Genomic DNA, 17392 nt, shown 5'->3' with positions numbered 1-17392 from the left:
TGGGCTTCCAGGCCAGGAGTACCGGATGTACAACACCTACGACGTTCACTTCTACGCCTCCTTCGCCCTTGCCATGCTGTGGCCCAAGCTGGAGATCAGCCTGCAGTACGACATAGGTGAGCACCCAGCGGGCCCAGCCCCCTGCCAAGCCCGGACCCCTCGGTGGGTTCATAGGGCCCCAGCCAAGTGCTCTGGAACTGCTCCCCAGGAAGCCAGGCAGGACTCTGGGGAAGTCTCCTCTCTGTGAGCAGCCTGTCTGCAGGACACACATTTCACACAGCTTCCACCTTCCTGGGTCTGACCTCGGAGCATTCAGCCTCCTCTGCCCCTCCGTGCGCTTCCCTCCCGCAGCGAGTCCGCCCAGGCGAGGTCCTGGGGAAGCCAGAGGATCCTGCCTCCCAACTCTGCAGTCAGACGGGACTCTCAGCCAGCCAGTAACACAGAAGGTTTACTAGACTACAGGAACATGGTCTAAAACAGAGCTTGTAGGTGCAGAGAACAGGACCCCTCAGCCGGGTCCATTTTGGGGGGCAGTGAGCCAGACAACCACGTCTGCCCTTCACTCCACGTCCTCAGCCAGCCCCAAACTGAAACTCCCCCCAGCCCCTCCTCCTCTGGGCTTTGTCCCTTTCCCAGGTCAGGAGGGCACGGGATTCCTTTGTTCTCCAACCCTTTAGCTCTCACCTTGCAGGGGGGAAGGGCCCAGGCCATCAGTTGCCAGGAGACAGAGTGTCGGCCATTTATATACACCTGGCCCTTTGCTCTGCAACAATTACACCCCCTTATCCCACCACCTAGAGACTTAAGAAATGCATAGGGGAAACTGAGACACCCCTACAGTATTCAGAAGAAACATTAAGAACAGTCCCGCTTCGTCACAGTTCCTGGGCCCCTGGCTAAGCCCACTGCCCCGCCCGGGCCCCTTGTTTGGGCTCACCGATCCCTATCCTGGCTCCTCGCCACACCCAGGCCCCTTGATAGGCTGGGGCGAGAGCTGGGCTCAATAGCCCCCCACCCCAGCCCCTCAGTGGGTGCACCAGCCCCCTGCCCCACCCCCCATCTGGCCCAGGGCACCAGCAAACTGGCACACACCCTGCCCCCCCCAAGGCAGGGAGAGAGCCATCTGGAATCCCATCTGGGCACTGGGGGTGGTTTCCGCCTCTTTGCTGCACCCGAGCAGGGCAGGGATCAAGTGTGGCCCCGGGGCCCTCAGCAGCAGCCGTCTGAGCTCACTGCTCCTGCCAAGGCCGGGGGCCGTCACCCATTCTGACCCGAAACTGGGAACAGCCGGGTGATTTTCCAGGCACAAGCACCCCACACCTGGCACCAGGGCGAGCGGTCTCTGCAGGGGTAACGGGTGCTCACCCCACGGGCCGGGGAGACCTTGGCATGGCTGGGGCCTGCCAGCTCACTGAGGGTCTGTGTCCCCCAGCTGCCGCTGTGCTGAACGAGGACATGCAGCCCAGGCTGTACCTGATGAACGGGCAGACGGCCCAGGTGAAGCTGAGGAACGTGGTGCCCCACGACATCGGGGAGCCTGGTAAGGTCTTGCCCTGGCATGTGGCTGGGGCCAGGGGTGGGCTGTGCCAGGCAGCCCATTCTCCAGCTCAGTTATAAACGCCCCACACACTGAATTCATCCAGCTCCCTAGCCGGGCACAGCCCCATTGGGAACGTGTCCTCAGATGCAGACAAACTGTCCCTTGGTGTGCCCGGAGGGAGGAGGGGCGGGAGGGAGTGGGGCAGGGAGGCCACCACCAGGAGCGGCCCCCCATTGCCGCTAGGTTGTGGGGAAATGCTGTGGAGGTGGGTGTGTAGTGCAGTTACAGAGATGGGGACACCATTCCCAGGCGGGCTCACTGGTGGCAGGGAAGGGGCGCCGTGCTGTTACAGGAGGGGTCACTGCGGGCGTGGGGGGCGCCGTGCCGTTACAGGAGGGGTCACTGCGGGCGTGGGGGGGGCGCCGTGCCGTTACAGGAGGGGTCACTGCGGGCGTGGGGGGGGCGCCGTGCCGTTACAGGCGGGCTCACTGCGGGCGTGGGGGGGGCGCCGTGCCGTTACAGGCGGGCTCGCTGCGGGCGTGGGGGGCGCCGTGCCATTACAGGCAGGGTCACTGCGGGCGTGGGGGGCGCCGTGCCGTTACAGGCGGGCTCGCTGCGGGCGTGGGGGGCGCCGTGCCGTTACAGGCAGGGTCACTGCGGGCGTGGGGGGCGCCGTGCCGTTACAGGAGGGGTCGCTGCGGGCGTGGGGGGGGCGCCGTGCCGTTACAGGCGGGGTCGCTGCGGGCGTGGGGGGCGCCGTGCCGTTACAGGCAGGGTCACTGCGGGCGTGGGGGGCGCCGTGCCGTTACAGGCGGGCTCGCTGCGGGCGTGGGGGGCGCCGTGCCGTTACAGGCGGGGTCGCTGCGGGCGTGGGGGGGGGCGCCGTGCCGTTACAGGAGGGGTCGCTGCGGGCGTGGGGGGGGCGCCGTGCCGTTACAGGCGGGGTCGCTGCGGGCGTGGGGGGGGCGCCGTGCCGTTACAGGCGGGGTCGCTGCGGGCGTGGGGGGGGGCGCCGTGCCGTTACAGGCGGGCTCGCTGCGGGCGTGGGGGGGGGGCGCCGTGCCGTTACAGGCGGGCTCGCTGCGGGCGTGGGGGGGGCGCCGTGCCGTTACAGGCGGGCTCGCTGCGGGCGTGGGGGGGGGGCGCCGTGCCGTTACAGGCGGGCTCGCTGCGGGCGTGGGGGGGGGCGCCGTGCCGTTACAGGCGGGCTCGCTGCGGGCGTGGGGGGGGGGCGCCGTGCCGTTACAGGCGGGCTCGCTGCGGGCGTGGGGGGGGCGCCGTGCCGTTACAGGCGGGCTCGCTGCGGGCGTGGGGGGGGGCGCCGTGCCATTACAGGCGGGGTCACTGCGGGCGTGGGGGGCACCGTGCCGTTGCAGGCGGGGTCACTGCGGGCGTGGGGGGGGCGCCGTGCCGTTACAGGCGGGCTCACTGCGGGCGTGGGGGGGGCGCCGTGCCGTTACGGGGGGGGCGGCGGGGCTGCCCCCCTGGGCAGGGCTGCCCCCCTGGGCAGGGCTGCTGAGAGCTGCTCTCTCCCTGCTCAGAGGACGAGCCGTGGCAGCGGGTCAACGCCTACCTGATCCACGACACGGCCGGCTGGAAGGACCTCAACCTGAAGTTCGTGCTGCAGGTCTACCGCGACTTCTCCCTGACCGGGGACGCTGTCTACCTGCGGGACATGTGGCCCGTCTGCCAGGTACAGCCAGAGCCTCCCGCTGGGGCTGCGGCGTGGGGGGAGAGCGCGGCGCCCTGCGGCTGGGGAGAGGGGAGCAGCGCCCAGCACAGGGCTGTGTCCTGCGGGCAGTGGGGCCACGGTCTCGGTCTCTCTCCCACAGGCTGTGATGGACGCGGAGCTGAAATTCGACACGGACGACGACGGGCTGATAGAAAACTCGGGCTTTGCTGACCAGACCTATGACGCCTGGGTGGCAACTGGGGCCAGGTGAGGGGGCGGGGGGGGAGGGGGCGGCGGCTTGGGGCCAGGAGTGGGAGAGTGGCAGAGGCGAGGGGGCAGGGGCGGGGGGCAGCTCGGGGCCAGGAGTGGGAGAGTGGCAGAGGCGAGGGGGCAGGGGCGGGGGGCAGCTCGGGGCCAGGAGTGGGAGAGTGGCAGAGGCGAGGGGGCAGGGGCGGGGGGCGGCTCGGGGCCAGGAGTGGGAGAGTGGCAGAGGCGAGGGGGCAGGGGCAGGGCGGGGGCAGGGGGCAGCTAGAGGCCAGGAGTGGGAGAGTGGCGGAGGCGAGGGGGCAGGGGCGGGGGGCGGCTCGGGGCCAGGAGTGGGAGAGTGGCGGAGGCGAGGGGGCAGGGGCGGGGGGCGGCTCGGGGCCAGGAGTGGGAGAGTGGCGGAGGCGAGGGGGCAGGGGCAGGGCGGGGGCAGGGCGGCGGCTAGAGGCCAGGAGTGGGAGAGTGGCGGAGGCGAGGGGGCAGGGGCGGGGGGCGGCTCGGGGCCAGGAGTGGGAGAGTGGCGGAGGCGAGGGGGCAGGGGCGGGGGGCGGCTCGGGGCCAGGAGTGGGAGAGTGGCGGAGGCGAGGGGGCAGGGGCAGGGCGGGGGCAGGGGGGCGGCTAGAGGCCAGGAGTGGGAGAGTGGCAGAGGCGAGGGGGCAGGGGCAGGGCGGGGGAAGGGGGCAGCTAGAGGCCAGGAGTGGGAGAGTGGCGGAGGTGGGGAGCGGCTCGGGGCCAGGAGTGGGAGAGTGGCGGAGGCGAGGGGGCAGGGGCGGGGGGCGGCTCGGGGCCAGGAGTGGGAGAGTGGTGGAGGCGAGGGGGCAGGGGCAGGGCGGGGGCAGGGGGCAGCTAGAGGCCAGGAGTGGGAGAGTGGCGGAGGCGAGGGGGCAGGGGCGGGGGGCGGCTCGGGGCCAGGAGTGGGAGAGTGGCGGAGGCGAGGGGGCAGGGGCGGGGGGCGGCTCGGGGCCAGGAGTGGGAGAGTGGCGGAGGCGAGGGGGCAGGGGCGGGGGGCGGCTCGGGGCCAGGAGTGGGAGAGTGGCGGAGGCGAAGGGGCGGGGGGCGGCTCGGGGCCAGGAGTGGGAGAGTGGCGGAGGCGAGGGGGCAGGGGCAGGGCCGGGGAGTTGGTGGCTGCTGTGTCCTGATGCAGCGCGGGGCTGGGCTGGGGTCACCCGGCGTTTTCAGCCCTGTTGGAGCACGTGACGGCTCCTGGAGAGCTGCACCAGGGCGAGTGGCTCCCTTCGGGGCTGGCTCCGTCTGCACCCGCCGTGCCGGGCTCCCCGGGGCCCCGAGGGCAGCACTTTGCCCGAACCACGGCCCAGGACAGCCTGGGTGTGCCCGGGCAGGTGCCTACCCCAGGGCACGTGGTGTCACTCAGCGCCGGGGAGTCATTGCCGGTACTGCCCAGAGCAGCCGATCGGGGCCCGGGGCGTTTGTGCCGAGTGGCTGCTGCTGACTCTTCACAACGTGAAAATACGGCCAGCAAGAGCTGGCTGGTGGCTGGAAGACAGCGAGTGCAGCAACCCTGCCCCTCTGCTGACAGCCCGGCCTCTCTGCGAGTCTCTCTTCTGGCCGTGCCGGCTGGGGGTGTCGCTGGTCGGTGGCCGCTCCAGAGCCCTGCTTTGCCAGCTGAGGCAGCCCTGGCTTGTGTCCCCACCCGCCTCCCGCCTTTGCTCACTGGGTGACCAGGGTTAGCCGGCTACCTGCCTGGTGCGGTGCTCAGTGCGGAGCGCGAGCCCCGGTGTTTCCGGGGGTGTGGCGGGGGTGCCTGCTGGGGTCTCTGTGCCTGGCAGCACGGGGCTGCTGCTGGTCCAGCTCCCATGGGGCTGAAAGGACAGGTCAGGGGGCTGCACTCTCGGGGCTGCACCGCCCCCCCAGGTAGGGGTGGGGGAAGGGCTGTGAGGCTCGGGGACGGCAGGGTGGATGGGAAGTGCAGCCCCCGTCTCTGTCTAGGGCCCTGGAATGTGCCCGTCATGGTAGCGCCAGGGCTGTGAGGCCGACGTGGCGGATATGGCGGCAGCGGCTCGTGCCCAAACCCGTCTCCTTTGCTTTGCAGCGCGTACTGCGGCAGCCTGTGGCTGGCAGCCGTCTGTGTGATGTGCAAGGTGGCTGGGATTGTGGGTGACGACGAGGTCCTACAGAAATACAGCGCCATCCGAAGGAAGGGCACAGAGGCGTTTGAGCGGCTGCTGTGGAATGGTGCGTATGGGCAGGCTGCCTGGGCTCCGGCTGTCCCCACGAGGGGTGCTGCGCTGACCCACCCTCAGCCCGGGGTGCGGGCTCCTGCTCCAGGACACTGAGTGTCTGCCTCGGGCAGCGAGTGACTCCTGCCCTGTGGGGCGCCGTGCAGTGTGAGAGGAGGAGCTGCCGGTGTCAGGGGCGGGGGTGTGACTGTCTAGCTGACTCTCTCGTCCCCACTGCAGGGAAATACTACAATTACGACAGCAGCGGGGGCCCCTTCTCCAGCACCGTCATGTCCGACCAGTGTGCCGGGCAGTGGTTCCTCCGGGCCAGCGGCCTGGACCACGGCGAGTTCCAGGTGAGAGAAGGTTTGTCGCCACCCAGGGTGGGGGGTGGTAGGTTGAGAAGGCAAATCTACAGATGGCACAAGGATTAGGGGAGTGACAATTGATGGGGACATGGCAGCCATACAGAGCAATCTGGATGGTGTGGGAAGCTGGGCCCATTCAAACACAATGGGACAAATGCAAAGTCAAACTATCATACTCTCTGGGGGACTTAGGAGCGTGGGCACCTTACTCAGGGTAGAGTGCCAGAAATAGGGCATAAAACCTCAGACTGGCTGTGAGCACTGTCCTTAGATTTCACCAGCCAAGCAACAAGTGCAAAGCCCTGAGGCCCTGAAGCCAAATCAAGGAGTCATAGAACCATAGGGACTTTGAGAGATCTCTAGTCCAGTCCCCTGCACTCATGGCAGGACTAAGTATTGTCTAGACCATCCCTGACCGGTGTTTGTCCAGCCTGCTCTTAAAAATCTCCAGTGATGGAGATTCCACCACCTCCCTGGGCAATTTATTCCAGTGCTGAACCACCCTGACAGTTGGAAAATTTTTCCTAATGTCCAACCTAAACCGCCCTTGCTGCAATTTAACCCCATTGCTTCTTGTCCTGTCCTCAGAGGTTAAGAAGAACAATTTCTCTCCCTTCTCCTTGTAACAGCCTTTTATGTGCTTGAAAACTGTTATCATGTCCCCTCTCAGTCTTCTCTTCTCCAGACTAAACAAACCCAAGTTTTTCAATCTTCCCTCATGGGTCATGTTTTCTACACATTTAATCATTTTTGTTGCTCTTCTCTGGATTCTCTCCAATTTGTCCACATCTTTCCTGAAATGTGGCGCCCAGAACTGGACATAAGACTCCAGTTGAGACCTAATCAGCACAGAGTAAAGCAGAAGAATAACTTCTCGTGTCTTGCTTACAACACTCCTGCTAAGACGTCCCAGAATGAGGTTTGCTTTTCTTGCAACAGTGTTACACTGTTGACTCATATTTAGCTTGTGATCCACTATGACCTCCAGATCCCTTTCCTCAGTACTCCTTCCTAGGCAGTCATTTCCCATTGTGTGTGTGTGCAACTGAGTGTTCCTTTCTCAATGGAGTACTTTGCATTTGTCCTTATTGAATTTCATCCTATTTACTTCAGACCGTTTCTCCAGTTTGTCCAGATCATTTTGAATTTTAATCCTATCCTCCAAAGCACTTGCAACCCCTCCCAGCTGGGTATCGTCTGCAGACTTTATAAGTGTACTCTTTATGCCATTATCTAAATCACTGATGACGATATTGAACAGAACTGGACCCAGAACTGATCCCTGCGGGACCCCATTCCTTATGTGCTTCCAGCATGACTGTGAATCACTGGTAACTACTTTCTCGGAATGGTTTTCCAACCAATTTTGCACCCACCTTATAGCAGCTCCATCTAGGTTGCATTTCCTTAGTTTGTTTATGAGAAGGTCATGCGAGACAGTATCAAAAGCTTTAGTAAAGTCAAGATATACCACGTCTACCACTTCCCCACATCCACAAGGCTTGTTACCCTGTCAAAGAAAGCTCTCGGGTTGGTTTGACACGATTTGTTCTTGAGAAATTCATGCTGACTGTTACTTATCACCTTATTATCTTTTAGATGTTTGCGAATTGATTGCTTAATTATTTGCTCCATTATCTTTTTGGGTATAGAAGTTAAGCTGATTGGTCTGTAATTCCCTGGGTTGTCCTTATTTCCCTTTTTAGAGATGGGCACTATATTGCCCTTTTCCAGTCTTCTGGGATCTCTCCCGTCTTCCATGACTTCTCAAAGATAATCGCTAATGGCTCAGATATCTCCTCAGTCAGTTCCTTGAGTATTCTAGGATGCATTTCATCAGGCCCTGGTGACTTGAAGACAGAAGAACATAAGAACAGCCGTACTGGGTCAGACCAAAGGTCCATGCAGCCCAGTATCCTGTCTACCAACAGTGGCCAATGCCAGGTGCCCCATAGGGAGCGAACCAGCAGATCGAGGGACGTGATCGTTCCCCTCTATTCAACACGGGTGAGGCCTCATCTGGAGTACTGTGTCCAGTTTTAGGCCCCACACTACAAGAAGGATGTGGAAAAATTGGAGAGAGTCCAGCGGAGGGCAACAAAAATGATTAGGGGTCTGGAACACATGACTTATGAGGAGAGGCTGAGGGAGCTGGGATTGTTTAGCCTGCAGAAGAGAAGAATGAGGGGGGATTTGATAGCTGCTTTCAACTCCCTGAAAGGGGGTTTCAAAGAGAATGGATCTAGACTGTTCTCTGTGGTGGCAGATGACAGAATGAGGAGTAATGGTCTCAAGTTGCAGTGGGGGGAGGTCTAGGTTGGATATTAGGAAAAAAATTTTCACTAGGAGGGTGGTGAAGCACTAGAATGCGTTACCTAGGGAGGTGGTGGAATCTCCTTCCTTAGAAGTTTTTACGGTCAGGCTTGACCAAGTCCTGGCTGGGATGATTTAGTTGGGTATTGGTCCTGCTTTGAGTATGGTGTTGGACTAGATGACCTCCTGAGGTCCCTTCCAACCCCGATATTCTATGATTCTGTGGTCTCTCTCCTGCCATCCTGTAGTGTGTGGTTGCTCGAGAGTATTTGCTTCAGTACTCCTGTTCTTTTTGTGGATACAGACTAACACGGCTGTACTCTGAAAATCACACACCACACAACAAAAACACTAACCCAGGAACCTATCCTTGCAACAAAGCATGATGCCAATTCTGTCCACATATTTATTCAAGTGACACCATCATAGGACCTATTCACAACAGCCACGCCATCAGGGGCTTGTTCACCTGCACATCTACCAATGTGATCTATGCCATCCTGTGCCAGCAATGCCCCTCTGCCATGTACATTGGCCAAACCGGACAGTCTCAAACAAATAAATGGATACAAATCTGACTTCAGGAATCAGAACATTCAAAAAACGGTAGGAGAACACTTCAACCTGTCTGGCCCCTCAGTAAAAGACTTAAGGGTAGCAATTTTGCAACAGAAAAGCTTCAAAAACAGACTCCAAGGAGAAACTGCTGAGCTTGAATTAATATGCAAACTAGATACCATGAACCTGGGTTTGAACAGAGACTGGGAGTGGCTGGGTCATTACACATATTGAATCTATTTCCCTAAAGTTAAGTATCCTCACACCTTCTTGTCCACTGTCTAAATGGGCCATCTTGATTATCACGACAAAGGTTTTTTTTCTCCTACTGATAAAACTCATCTTAACTAATTAGCCTCTTACGGTTTGTATGGCAACTTCCTCGTTCTCTGTATGTATATATCTCTTCTTACTATATGTTCCATTCTATGCATCCAATGAAGTGGGCTGTAGCCCACGAAAGCTTATGCTCTAATAAATTTGTTAGTCTCTAAGGTTCCACATCTACTTCTGTTCTTTTTGCAGATACAGACTAACACGGCTGCTACTCTGAAACCTGTCATTAATGGACTTAACCTCCATGAATTTATCCAGTTCTCTTTTAAACCCTTTTATAGTCCTAGCCTTCACAGCCTCGTCAGGCAAGGCGTTCCACAGGTTGACTGTGCGCTGAGTGAAGAAGAACTTCCTTTTACTTGTTTTAAACCTGCTGCCCATTAATTTCATTTGGTGGCCCCTAGTTCTTATATTATGGGAACAAGTAAATAACTTTTCCTAATTCACTTTCTCCACACCACTCATGATTTTATAGACCTCTTTCCTATCCCCCCTTAGTCTCCTCTTTTCCAAGCTGAAAAGTCCTAGCCTCTTTAATCTCTCCTCATATAGGACCCGTTCCAAACCCCTCATCATTTTTGATGCCCTTCTCTGAACCTTTTCTAATGCCAGTATATCTTTTTTGAGATGAGACCACACCACATCTGTATGCAGTATTCAAGATGTGGATGTACCATGGATTTACATAAGGGCAATAAGATATTCTCCGTCTTATTCTCCATCCCCTTTTTAATGATTCCTAACATCCTGTTCGCTGTTTTGATGGCCGCTGCACACTGAGTGGATGTTTGCAGAGAACTATCCACAATGACTCCAAGATCTTTCTTGAGTGGTAACAGCTAATTTAGACCACATCATTTTGTATGTATAGTTGGGATTATGTTTTGATTATGAATATGCATTACTTTGCATTTATCAACATTGAATTTCATCTGCCATTTTGTTGCCCAGTCACCCAGTTTTGAGAGATCCTTTTGTAGCTCTTCGCAGTCTGCCTGGGTGTCACGGGGTCCCCGGGCGATGCTCTGGAACTGCTCCCCACGAAGCCAGGCAGGACTCTGGGGAAGTCTCCTTTCTGTGAGCAGCCTGTCTGTAGGACACACAGCTCACACAGCTTCCACCTTCCTGGGTCTGACCTTGGAGCATTCAGCATCCTCTGTCCCTCCGTGCACTTCCCACAGCGAGTCCGCTCAGGCGGGGCTCCTGGGGAAGCCAGAGGGTCCTGCCCCCCAACTCCGCAGTCAGACGGGACTCTCAGCCAGCCAGTAAAACAGAAGGTTTATTAGATGACAGGAACATGGTCTAAAACAGAGCTTGTAGGTACCCAGAACAGGACCCCTCAGCCGAGTCCATTTTGGGGGGCAGTGAGCCAGACAACCCCATCTGCCCTTCACTCCATGTCCCAGCCAGCCCCCAAACTGAAACTCCCTCCAGCTCCTCCTCCTCTGGGCTTTGTCCCTTTCCCGGGCCAGGAGGTCACCTGATTCCTTTGTTCTCCAACCCTTTAGCTCTCACCTTGCAGGGGGGAAGGGCCAGGCCATCAGCTGCCAGGAAACAGGGTGTCAGCCATTCTCTGTGTCCAGGCCCCTGCACACACCTGCCCTCCAGGGCTCTGCAATGATCAAACACCCTTATCCCACCACCTAGATACTTAAGAACTGCCTAGGGGAAACTGAGGCTCCCCCACAATATTCAGAGAAAACATTAAGAACAGTCCCACTTCATCACACTGGGACTTAACTATCTTGAGTAGTTTTGTATCATCTGAAAATTTTGCCACCTCACTGTTTACCCCTTTTTCTAGATCCTTTATGAATATGTTGAATAGGACTGATCCCAGAACAGACCTCTGGGAGACACCGCTATTTGCCTCTCTGCATTCTGAAAATTGACTGTTTATTCCAACCCTTTCTATAGAATCATAGAATGTCAGGGTTGGAAGGGACCTCAGGAGGTCATCTAGTCCAACCTCCTGCTCAAATCAGGACCAATCCCCAACTAAATCATCCCAGTCAAGTCTTTGTGAAGCCAGGCCTTAAAAACCTCTAAGGAAGGAGAGGTTTCAGAGTAGCAGCCGTGTTAGTCTGTATTCGCAAAAAGAAAAGGAGTACTTGTGGCACCTTAGAGACTAACCAATTTATTTGAGCATGAGCCTTCGTGAGCTACAGCTCACTTCATCGGATGCATAAAGTGGAAAATACAGCATCCGATGAAGTGAGCTGTAGCTCACGAAAGCTTATGCTCAAATAAATTGGTTAGTCTCTAAGGTGCCACAAGTCCTCCTTTTCTTTTTAAGGAAGGAGATTCGACCACCTCCCTAGGTAACGCATTCCAGTGCTTGACCACCCTCCTAGTGAAAACGTTTTTCCTAATATCCAACCTAAACCTCCCCCACTGCAACTTGAGACCATTACGCCTTGTTCTGTCATCTGCCACCACTGAGAACAGTCTAGATCCATCCTCTTTGGAACCCCCTTTCAGGTAGTTGAAAGCAGCTATCAAATCCCCCCTCATTCTTCTCTTCCGCAGACTAAACAATCCCAGTTCCCTCAGCCTCTCCTCATAAGTCATGTGCCCCAGCCCCCTAATCATTTTTGTTGCCCTCCGCTGGATGCTTTCCAATTTTTCCACATCTTTCTTGTCGTGTGGGGGCCAAAACTGGACACAGTACTCCAGATGAGGCCTCACCAATATCGAATAGAGGGGAACGATCACATTCCTCGATCTGCTGGTTCACTCCCTCTGGGGCACCTGGAATTGGCCACGGTCGGTAGACAGGATACTGGGCTGGATGGATCTTTGGTCTGACCCAGTACGGCCGTTCTTATGTTCTTCTGTCTTCAAGTCACCAGGGCCTGATGAAATGCATCCTAAAATACTCAAGGAACTGACTGAGGAGATATCTGAGCCATTAGCGATTATCTTTGAGAAGTCATGGAAGACGGTAGAGATCCCAGAAGACTGGTAAAGGGCAAATATAGTGCCCACCTCTAAAAAGAGAAATAAGGACAATCCAGGGAATTACAGACCAATCAGCTTAACTTCTATACCCAGAAAGATAATGGAGCAAATAATTAAGCAATCAATTCGCAAACATCTAAAAGATAATAAGGTGATAAGTAACAGCATGAATTTCTCAAGAACAAATCGTGTCAAACCAACCTGAGAGCTTTCTTTGACAGGGTAACAAGCCTTGTGGATGTGGGAAGCGGGTAGACGTGGTATATCTTGACTTTACTAAAGCTTTTGATACTGTCTCGCATGACCTTCTCATAAACAAACTAAGGAAATGCAACCTAGATGGAGCTGCTATAAGGTGGGTGCAAAATTGGTTGGAAAACCATTCCGAGAAAGTAGTTACCAGTGATTCACAGTCATGCTGGAAGCACATAAGGAATGGGGTCCCGCAGGGATCAGTTCTGGGTCCAGTTCTGTTCAATATCGTCATCGGTGATTTAGATAATGGCATAAAGAGTACACTTATAAAGTCTGCAGATGATACCCAGGTGGGAGGGGTTGCAAGTGCTTTGGAGGATAGGATTAAAATTCAAAATGATCTGGACAAACTGGAGAATCGGTCTGAAGTAAATAGGATGAAATTCAATAAGGACAAATGCAAAGTACTCCATTGAGAAAGGAACACTCAGTTGCACACACACACAATGGGAAATGACTGCCTAGGAAGGAGTACTGAGGAAAGGGATCTGGAGGTCATAGTGGATCACAAGCTAAATATGAGTCAACAGTGTAACACTGTTGCAAGAAAAGCAAACCTCATTCTGGGACGTCTTAGCAGGAGTGTTGTAAGCAAGACATGAGAAGTTATTCTTCTGCTTTACTCTGTGCTGATTAGGTCTCAACTGGAGTCTTGTGTCCAGTTCTGGGCGCCACATTTCAGGAAAGATGTGGACAAATTGGAGAGAATCCAGAGAAGAGCAACAGAAATGATTAAATGTGTAGAAAACATGACCCATGAGGGAAGATTGAAAAACTTGGGTTTGTTTAGTTTGGAGAAGAGAAGACTGAGAGGGGACATGATAACAGTTTTCAAGCACATAAAAGGCTGTTATAAGGAGAAGGGAGAGAAATTGTTCTCCTTAACCTCTGAGGACAGGACAAGAAGCAATGGGCTTAAATTGCAGCAAGGGCGGTTTAGGTTGGACTTTAGGAAAAACTGCCTCACTGTCAGGGTGGTTCAGCACTGGAATAAATTGCCCAGGGAGGTGGTGGGATCTCCATCGTCGGAGATTTCGAAGAGCAGTTTAGACAAACACCTGTCAGGGATGGTCTAGATCAGTGGTCACCAACCGGTCGATCCTCGAGGATCTCCCAGTCGATCGCGATCTTCGGCGGCCCAGCGGGGTTGCTGCTGAGACCGGCTCCCTGCCTGCCCCAGCCCCACACCACTCCCAGAAGTGGCCAGCGCGGCCCCAGGGCAGGGCGGGACGGCAGGGGTCTCCCTCCGTGCACTGCTCCTGCAGCTCCCGTTGGCCGGGAATGGGGAGCTGCGGCCAATGGGAGCTGCGGGGGCTTTGCTTGCAGAGAGGGGCCGCGTGCGAAGCCACATGCTGCCCGCCCCCCGCAGGGCTGCATTGGCCCCTTCTGGGAGTGGTGTGGGGCTGGGGTAGGCAGGGAGCTGGCCCTAGCAGCAGCCACGCTATGCTGCCGACCGGGAGCCACCGGAAGTAAGTGCTGCCCGGCGGGAGGCCACATTCCAACCCCCAGCCCTGAGCCCCCTTCCGGAGCTAGTACCCCGAACCTCCTCCTGCACCCCAAGCTCCATCCCTGACCCTCCCCAGAGCCAGCACCCCAAACCCTCTCCTGCACCCCAAGCCTACTGCCTCCTGCACCCCAACACTGTTCCCCAGCCCTGACTCCCCTCCCAGAGCCTGAACCCCAAACCCCCTCCTTCACCCTAAGCCCCACCCCTGACTCCCCTGCCAGAGCCAGCACCCTGTATCCCCTCCTGCACTCCAACACTCTGCCCCAGCCCAGTGAAAGTGGGGTGGGGGAGAGCGAGCAATGGGGGGGGGGAAGGAGGGGAGGCTTCGGGGAAGGGGCGGGCTCGGGGAAGGGGAAATCCTGGGTTGCACTTAAATTCAGAAAGTGACCTTGGGCGTGAAAAGGTTGGAGACCCCTGGTCTAGATAATACTTAGTCCTGCCATGAGTGCAGGGGCCTGGACTGGAGACTCCCCGAGGTCCCTGCCAGTCCTAGGACGCGCTGAGCTGCGCGTGCCCTGCTATGGCACACAAGGCTCCTGTGATGTGTTCACGGGGCAGCCACGGGCAGGAGCAGGGAGCTGCTTTTACCCCTGCGCGCAGCACTGGTGCAGCCGAGACTGGGAGCCGCAGGCACTCGTTTTAAAAAGGCCTTGAACAACTGGAGAGGGTGGGGGAAAAGCCACCCCGATGGTGTGAGGGCAGGGGGTGTGAGGGTGAGAGACTGAACGTGCGCTGTCTGGTCAGTTTACCAAAGAGAAAATGGAGCGGTGACTTGCCATGGTGCACAAGGTCAGCCTGGGGCACGATCCCGGGGACTGCTGGGCTCTGTAATCCAGGAGGGACAGGCAGGACAAGAAGCCAGAGAGTTTGAGGATTAAGGAGGGGGTGGCTGAGTGGGTAAGGCTGCCGGTCAGGGGTTGAGTCTCGCCCCTCCAGTTCAGCCAGCTGGAGAATGGGAACCTGACCCCTCAGGCTAGGGCACCCAGAGGCAGGCAGACGTGGGGCCGGCCACCTCGCTCCCCTGTTTGCCGCTGGCTCGGGAACGTTGGCGAGCCATTGGGGCAGACCTGCAGGGGCCGTGGTGGCTCGCCACCTCGCTGTCGTCACGTCCAGCCTGCCGCCTCTCCACAGGGCTCAGCCCCGGGCATCTGGGTGCTCGTCCATGGCCTGTGCTGTACAGAAGGCAGATGAGGTACTGGCCCTATCTGCCTATGCTGTCTCCGAGGCCCAGCCCCTGGGGCGGTGCAGGCCGGGCCCTGGGTTCAGGGTGCGGCCCTGTGTGGCCGAGAGGCCTGATGGCGTCTCTCTCCGCAGGTGTTCCCCAGGAGCCATATTGTCAGCGCGCTGAAGACCATCTTTGAGCTGAACGTCATGAGCTTTGCCAATGGGACGATGGGCGCCGTGAACGGCATGAGGCCCGATGGGAGCCTGGACACATCCAGCCTGCAGTCCAGCGAGGCCTGGGTTGGGGTTGTGTACGCTCTGGCAGCCACCATGATCCAGGAGGTGGGTGTGTGCACGGCGCCCCTTGGCACGAGCAGCCGGTGCCAGGTGACTCTGGGCCTGACTCTCTCCTCCCTCTGCTGCAGGGCCTGGTGCAGGAGGGCTTCCACACAGCGGAGGGCTGCTACCGGACCGTGTGGGAGCGGCTGGGCATGGCCTTCCAGACGCCGGAGGCCTATTGCCAAAGGAAGCTCTTCCGCTCTCTGGCCTACATGCGCCCCCTCAGCATCTGGAGCATGCAGCTGGCCCTGGAGAGCAGAGCCCGCCAGGCGCCTGCCCCCACGGAGCTGCACCCAGTGCCGGAGACCTCCCCCCAGCCGTGAGGGAAGGAACCGGGGAGCATGTGCTGGGCCCCTCTGCAGGCCAGGGACTGTGTGGAGGCCGCTTGCCCCTTTTTAAAACGTGATTTTAATTGCTGTATCTTCCCTCCTCTTTCCCTAGCCTGTCTCTCTCCCCAGTGCACACAGACGTGCCCCTGCCCCCTCAGAGCAGCAGGGCCCCATGCTTCATGCCCTAGCTGTGTCCCTCGTCCCCAGGGCCCTCCTAGCCACAAGAGAGACAGTTCCCCGGGCCCAGATGCCTGAGTGGGGAGAGCAGCCCCGAGAGAATGAGGAGGAAGGAGCGTCCGGGGGGGGCAGTGCCCAGGATCCTTCCTCTCCCGCGTGGCTCCGGGGCTCTGCCATGCACAGGGCAAGTCCCCTCGGGAGGTGGGGAATCCCTATGGCCGGCAGGTCTCACTGCCTCCCTCAGTGCCTGTCCTGCCTGCGGCCCCACCCGGAACCGCCTGGCAGAGGGCGTGGAGGGAGGAGCACGTGGGCGTGGTGCGCACCCTGCCGGCACTTGGCTGGCACTGTCGGGGCGGGCGTGTGCCCCGGCTGCTGGGGTGCAGATTTCACCTGCCCTTGCTGGCTCAGCTGTCACCTTACACAGTGCATTTTGTCGCCATCTGTAATCGCTGCACCTGCGTGTGGGGCGTGGCAGAGCAGCATCCACTGCAGGGCACAGACCATCCGTGGGCGAGGGCCTGGTACCTGCTGAGCCCTCGCTGCAGGGAGAAGCCCCTGGGAAGCTTGGCAGCAGTTATGCTCCCCCTGGCCCCCCCCAGCTCCCCCCCTTTCAGCAGCACGACCCATGGGAGAGGCGCAGGGAGAGTTGAAGACGTGGGCACTGCTGTGAGGGAGGGCACCATTGCCCTTCCCTGGCCCGAGGGGCTGCCCAGCTGGGCTGGGTCCCTTCAGGGTGCCTAGTCCAGGCAGGGGCCATTGGCAACCCGTGGCAAGAGCAGTTCCCCAGCATGATCCACCCCAGGCCTGGGGACCTCTGCCTGGCCTCCGACAATCCTCATCCCAAATGAACTCTTCTTGGACGGGCGGTGTCTGTCCCTGGCACTGCAGCACCCCCACCCCTGCATGGCCACTGCACACCATCACAGCTGGCACTGGACCATGGGGCTCAAGGGAGCTGTTTTTAAATGCTGAATAATTTTAATTTAAAATCATCATAATAAAATATCATCTGCCTGTGGGCCTGTCCCTCTGCCTGCGGCTGTAGCCCAGTGACCCTGGCTCCTGCAGGGCTGCTGCATTCCACCCGTGCTCCCAGAAACTCTTCCCGCTCCTCTGGCCAGCAGCTGCAGTGGCCTCCAGGCCTGTCTGCGGCCTGGGAGCCAGTCGTTCCTGTCTTGCGTCGACTGCTGAGTCTGTCTGTGTCTATCACCGCAACACCCAGCGTGGCTCAAACGGCCACGACCTCCCAGTCTCCACCTGGAGACGTTCCCCGCCCTGCCCTGCAGGCTGCCCCAGCCAGCGCACGGGGCGTGGGCCTGAGCTGAAGCAGTCTGCGGGTATCAGCGCTGCCAGGGAATCGGCATGGGATCTAGGGTGAGCTCCTTGGCAGCGGGCGTCCCCCCGCTGTGAGCACCCAGCTGGAGAGGCCTGT

General features: G+C 58.4%; 1 protein-coding gene across 1 annotated transcript in view; it reads left to right on the top strand.

The window, feature by feature from the left end:
• GBA2 (glucosylceramidase beta 2) overlaps window positions 1–16978 on the top strand; it is a 64625-nt gene extending 47647 nt beyond the window's left edge. The window contains 8 exon segments of the mRNA XM_048834688.2: window positions 12–116; window positions 1433–1540; window positions 3082–3233; window positions 3373–3479; window positions 5527–5669; window positions 5894–6009; window positions 15266–15457; window positions 15541–16978. Of these exon segments, the coding sequence (XP_048690645.2) occupies window positions 12–116; window positions 1433–1540; window positions 3082–3233; window positions 3373–3479; window positions 5527–5669; window positions 5894–6009; window positions 15266–15457; window positions 15541–15777 (1160 nt within the window). The 3' untranslated portion in view covers window positions 15778–16978.
• Window positions 16979–17392: the final 414 nt, after the last annotated feature.

This window comes from Caretta caretta, chromosome 5 (assembly GCF_965140235.1).
Source record: "Caretta caretta isolate rCarCar2 chromosome 5, rCarCar1.hap1, whole genome shotgun sequence".
NCBI classification, from domain to species: domain Eukaryota; kingdom Metazoa; phylum Chordata; order Testudines; family Cheloniidae; genus Caretta; species Caretta caretta.
This window is presented reverse-complemented; position numbering and strand designations above follow the sequence as displayed.